The 5,311-nt window shown below is 63.4% G+C and overlaps 2 protein-coding genes across 2 annotated transcripts in view; both read left to right on the forward strand.

Moving 5' to 3' along the window:
• Nucleotides 1–627: 627 nt before the first annotated feature.
• On the forward strand, nucleotides 628–3,029 carry F751_4795 (putative signal recognition particle 43 kDa protein, chloroplastic; the record flags this gene model as incomplete). The annotated part of the gene is made up of 8 exons (XM_011400896.1): nucleotides 628–752; nucleotides 956–1,061; nucleotides 1,325–1,463; nucleotides 1,689–1,794; nucleotides 1,921–2,024; nucleotides 2,250–2,347; nucleotides 2,499–2,629; nucleotides 2,849–3,029. The coding sequence occupies 8 exons, from the start codon at nucleotides 628–630 to the stop codon at nucleotides 3,027–3,029; spliced, it is 990 nt and encodes a 329-aa protein (XP_011399198.1).
• Nucleotides 3,030–3,596: 567 nt separating this feature from the next.
• The window catches only part of F751_4796 (Squalene monooxygenase), a gene marked incomplete at both ends in the record, with an annotated part of 2,809 nt that continues 1,094 nt past the window's right edge, over nucleotides 3,597–5,311 (forward strand). Inside the window, 2 exons of the mRNA XM_011400897.1 lie at nucleotides 3,597–3,707; nucleotides 3,863–5,288. Of these exons, the coding sequence (XP_011399199.1) occupies nucleotides 3,597–3,707; nucleotides 3,863–5,288 (1,537 nt within the window). The remainder of the gene's footprint in view (nucleotides 3,708–3,862; nucleotides 5,289–5,311) is intronic.

Here is a 5,311-nt window from a genome sequence, read left to right on the forward strand (position 1 = left end):
AATACAGTGCATCATAATGCAACAGGACTGGACGCCGCTGTGCAGCTTCTCAAAGCTGAAGTGGGGACAATGATCCACTGAGGCATTGGGGCTGTGTTGCACCCCTCCCAAAGTACAGCAGTTGCTGATGAGCTTTGCAGCGCTTGAGCCTGTCAGCCAAGCGTCCAGCTGTGGGCATTGTATCCAAATGCGAATGGAGAGTCTAAGTTGCAGTCTCCCGAGGTCTGCTCAGTTGGGCAAGAATGCAGGTCGCAAAATGATGGGACCTCATGCTGAGCGTGCTGGGAGTGTTTCCGATAGAGCTAAAATCTCGACACCCGTCGCCTGCGACGAGTCAGGAGACAAGCGAGTGACAGGCTGAATACCGTGAATAAAAGGGACTCGGGTCATCGAAGTAGTGACATCTTGCTGTGCACTCCTTCACCGAACCTACTCCCGGCTTGCATGAGTTGAGGGGCTTTCATCGGTCTGATATCACGGATGCCTGCGCTGTCGCTCCCGCATGTAACCCATGCCGGGGTGCGCACCTTGCCCATTCATAGGGCAAGGTCAACTTGGATCTCGCCAACCAGGATTTGGAGATGTGATGGCACCCGCAGACATCCACAGTGCAAGTCACAGGCTCTCATGGGCAGGTCTGCCCACGAGATTCTGAAGGTGTCGGAGGTGAAGGGCATCAGGCTGAACGAGAGCGAGGAGAAGCCTGTCGTCGAGTACCTGGTGGCGTGGAGCGACGACTCCCACGACACATGGTGGGTGCTGGGAGGGCCGTGTCAGCCATGCTCCTCGCACTATCTGTCTGTGGGTTGCTGGCATGTAGAGCGACATGTCTTAAGAACGGGGCACTGACTGGCTCTCATCAGCTTGGTAGCACAAACTATCAGCAAATGCTTGCCGAGGCAGATATGTGCCCCTCGCCGTTGCCCGTCCTTCAACACCATGTTTCCCCAAACAGGGAACCTGCCAAGAATCTGGCCGATGACCTCCTCCGCGACTTTGAGGACAGGTGGTGGGCCGCTGCTCGCCAGGGTGATGAGGAGACCATGCTGGCCATGATGAAGGTGGCCAGGAGGGTTCATGGAGGTCGTACTGTGACCAAAGGTGCAAATTCATCCTGCCTGAAGCCCATACATGGGCGCCATCTTGAGGGCTTCGAGAGCGTCCCTTAGGCTGGCGCCTAGCACTCTTTGGGGGGATCAGTGTTTGAAACCATCGAGGCTGGCATGTCGTTCGTTGCCTTCCTAGTGCATCTCATGGGCAAGGAGCGGAGCAGGTGCAGTGCTCCATTGTGCATCCACCACCCAAAGTTGCATCCCGGTGGCAGGCCGACGGCAAGGTCCTGGCACGCACGCTGGATGAAGAGCGGCATTCGGCCCTCCACTTTGCGGCCGCCCGCGGGAAACCCGAGCTGGTGAAGGCCCTGGTCCAAGCGGGAGCGGAGGTCAACCTGCCAGACAGAGCCGGTGGGTTTCTGGGTGGCTGGCTTGACCCAAGGAGACGATAGGTTTGTTGGAATGGGGTGAAGGTGGCATGTGCTGGTAGTTGCCAATCCTGCAAATCGCTATTTTCCCTTTAGGCTCTGCCCTACTGAAAACAAAATCCAACGGCTTGTGGGCATCCCTCGCCGTTCAGCTCTGTCCGCCTGTGCTCCCTGGGCCCATCCCCCCTCCCCTCCCTTTCTTCGGCAGGCTACACTCCGCTGCACATGGCCTCAGGCTATCTCCACAGTGCCACGATCGGGGCCCTGCTCACGGCAGGTGCCGATCCGGAGCAGGAGGATGCCCAGGGCAGGAGGTGGGTGGCGTGTTTTAGGTGGACTTGGAGGCGTGCAAGGTCCGGCAGCATCTTGGAGCTGCACTTCAGTTTCTGCAGTTGCCCCCACCACTATAAAGCCCACATTCAGCACTCCTTTGTCTGCAGTCCCCTGGGCCTTGTGGAGGGGCTCCGAGAGGCCCTCCCCACCAACAACCCGGCCCTCATCGGGCGGCGCATGGCCTTGGAGGACGTGGTGAAGGTTTTGACAGGTGGGGGGGTTGGTCAGAGATGGCTCCTGTGTGGAGCGTAGTTGCTGATCGTAGGATGGGGATACAGCCCTGCCTGGCCAAGGATGTCCTGCGAGCAGACGTCAGCTGACCTCTATGGGCTGTGGTGATGGGGAGAGGAACGCTGTATGACCCCCGGTGGCATTGGAGAGGTCTGTGCGCAGGAATTCCCTTCAACCTGGCGGCGCCCATATCTCACTCCACCAGATAATACTTTCGAGGATGTCGAACCGGTGGCAGTCCTGGAGAGCCGGAATGAGGGGGAGGACAGGGAGTTTCTGGTCAAGTTCCACGACTCCGAAGAGGTAGCCAAGTTGTTTTGGTGGTCACTGTGGCTGACTGCTGTCGATGGAGGGCAGGGAGGCTTGGGTCACTGCAGACTAGGCAGTCGCATCGTTGGCCTCGCACCAGGCGCACTCATTCCGTCACATTCCCCCCTTTCATCGTCACCCCCAGCCGGAGTGGGTAGCTGCGAGGTATGTGGCCGAGGACGTGATGCAGGACTTTGAGGCGGGGCTGGAGTATGCCCAGGGCCTGGAAATCCTGGACATGCGCCAGCGTGGCGACAGCAGGGCCTACCTGGTCCGGTGCGTGACTGGGCTCAAAGAAGAGTGTAGTGGAGATTCGGTCCTCTTGTTCAGTGGGGTGTTGGAGAGTTTGGTGCAGGTATGGGTAGCTGGGCCGTCGACCCCTAATGCCTCCGCCATGGCCCGCTGCGGAGGCCCCATCCAACTGGACTCTGCGAGTTAGGACCCCAGTCACTGCTCCATTCACACCCAATTTCCCACCGCCGCACCCGCTCCCAGGTGGGAGGATGGGAGGGAACCCAGCTGGGAGCCGGAGGAGCATGTGACCCCGGACCTGATCGAGCTATATGCCGCCAGGGACGCTCGAGCACGGGATGTCAAGGCCGCGGCTGACAAGGCTGGCAAGGGCAGGACACCTGCGCCGAGGCAAACGCTGGAGACGGCCGGTCTCAGCATGTGATCCTGTACTTGCTGTGACAAGGTGGACAATGCAGTACGAGTTGTACCAGGCTAAGTATCCCTAGTATACCGGCACGCCAGATCATCTGTACAGGAGTCTGTGCAGGAGTAAAAAGGTAACAGCCAGAGCCATGACCGGCGACTATCCACATCCCGTCACTCCGATGCACTGGCTGACATCGGCGGCAGGTCGTCCAACGGTCCTGAATGATCGAGAGGAAGCTGCCCGATTTCAACCCCCCCCCCACGTCGCCCTCCATGGCCGCACAGCATGCTCAGCACAGGTTGCTGCGTGTCCTCACACAAACTGCTCCTTTAAGCGATCAACTTTCCAGGGCATGGGGCACTCGTACTGACAATCACCCACATTCGTATACCTTTGACGTCATTTTTTTTTTCGCTCCAACGCGGTTGCCATCCTGAGTTGTACCTCCGCGGCTACCACACCCCTGTCTTCTGGCCCTCACCGTCGCTCGCAGGCGGGATCCAGCGCAGCCAGTCTGAACACTTCTACATAACATAGTACATAATGCGCATCAGGCCCCCAATACCAGCAGCTGGCTCCAGCATGGGCAAGGGTGCGCGGCAGGAGGACCCGGAGGTGGCCCAGGCGTGCTTCGACCTTCCCCCCATCCCCTCCCAGGACGACACCTCCACCGATCCCCAGGCGAGTCAATCAGTTGTGTCATGAGATTGATCTGCCTGTTGCAGATCACCCGACCCGCTGCCGGCCCCTCTGCCGTGCGACACTCCTTCCCCTGGGGAGTGCCTCTCGCCCTGCATCGCACACCTCCTCCGCCGGACCTTCACCCCCTCCCACCTCGACACAAGCAGGTGTGGGACGTGATAGTGGTGGGCGCGGGCGTGGCCGGCGCGGCGCTGGCGCATCAGCAGGGCTTGGACGGCCGACGCGTGCTGCTCCTCGAGCGGGATCTGGCCCAGCCCGACCGCATTGTGGGCGAGCTGCTGCAGCCTGGCGGCGTGCTGGCCCTGGAGCGCCTGGGCCTGGGCGGCGCCGTGGACGGCATCGACGCGCAGCCCGTGGTTGGCTACTGCATGTTCAAGGGCGGGCGCGAGGCGCGCATCGCCTACCCCACCCCCGCCGAGCTGGGGGGGTCGGCGGCTGCGGCGGCGGCATGCAGGGGCTCCGCTGGAGGCGCCAGCGCCGCGCCCGCCGGCGATGCCCCCGTCACGGGCTTCTCCTTCCACAACGGGCGATTCGTGCAGCGGCTGCGCGCCGCGGCAGCGGCTGCGCCCGGGGTCACGCTGCGCCGCGGCACGGTGCGCGCGCTGGTGGATGACGCCGGCGCGGACTGGGAGGAGGGGCGCGTGGTTACGGGCGTGCGATACCGCGCGGGCGACGGCGGCGAGCGCGTGGCGCTGGGCCACCTCACCGTGGTCTGCGACGGCATGTACTCGGCCCTGCGGTCCAAGCTGGCGGTGCCCGACCTGCGCACGCCCTCCCACTTCATTGGCCTCAAGCTGCACGGATGCACGCTGCCCCACCCCCACCATGGGCACGTCATCCTGGCCGACCCCTCCCCCATCCTGTTCTACCCCATCTCCAGCCACGAGGTGCGGTGCCTGGTGGACTACCCGGGCGAGGCGCTGCCCTCCTCGACCAACGGCGACCTGGCCGCCCACCTGCGAGACGTGGTGGCGCCCCAGGTCCCCGCCCAGCTGCGCCCCGCCTTCCTGGAGGCCCTGGCCGCGGGGCGCGTGCGCGCCATGGCCAACAAGCAGCTGACGTCGGCGCCGCTGCACGTCCCGGGGGCCCTGCTCCTGGGCGACGCCTTCAACATGCGCCACCCGCTCACCGGCGGCGGCATGACCGTGGCCCTGGCCGACACCGCGCTGCTCTGCGACATGCTGCGCCCGCTGCCCGACCTGGCCCGCGCGGCGGCCACCAGCGACGCCACCGCCGCCTTCTACGTGCGGCGCAAGCCCTGGGCGGCCACCATCAACACGCTGGCCAACGCGCTGTACCGCGTCTTCTGTGCCGGCCCCGGCGAGGCGCACGAGGCCATGCGCAGCGCCTGCTTCGACTACCTCGCGCGCGGCGGCGAGTGCGCGCGCGGGCCCATCGGCTTGCTGTCGGGCCTGAACCCACGCCCCTCCATCCTTGCCGCCCATTTCTTCTCGGTCGCCCTCTTCGGCGTGGGCAGGCTGCTTTACCCGCGCCCCACCCTGCGCGGCCTCTGGACGGGGCTGGCCATAATCTACGCCGCCTGCTGCATCATCTTCCCCATCATCGCCAAGGGTGAGCGGGTCAGGTTTTCTCCG

Source organism: Auxenochlorella protothecoides (assembly GCF_000733215.1).
Source record: "Auxenochlorella protothecoides strain 0710 unplaced genomic scaffold scaffold54, whole genome shotgun sequence".
Lineage (NCBI taxonomy): Eukaryota > Viridiplantae > Chlorophyta > Trebouxiophyceae > Chlorellales > Chlorellaceae > Auxenochlorella > Auxenochlorella protothecoides.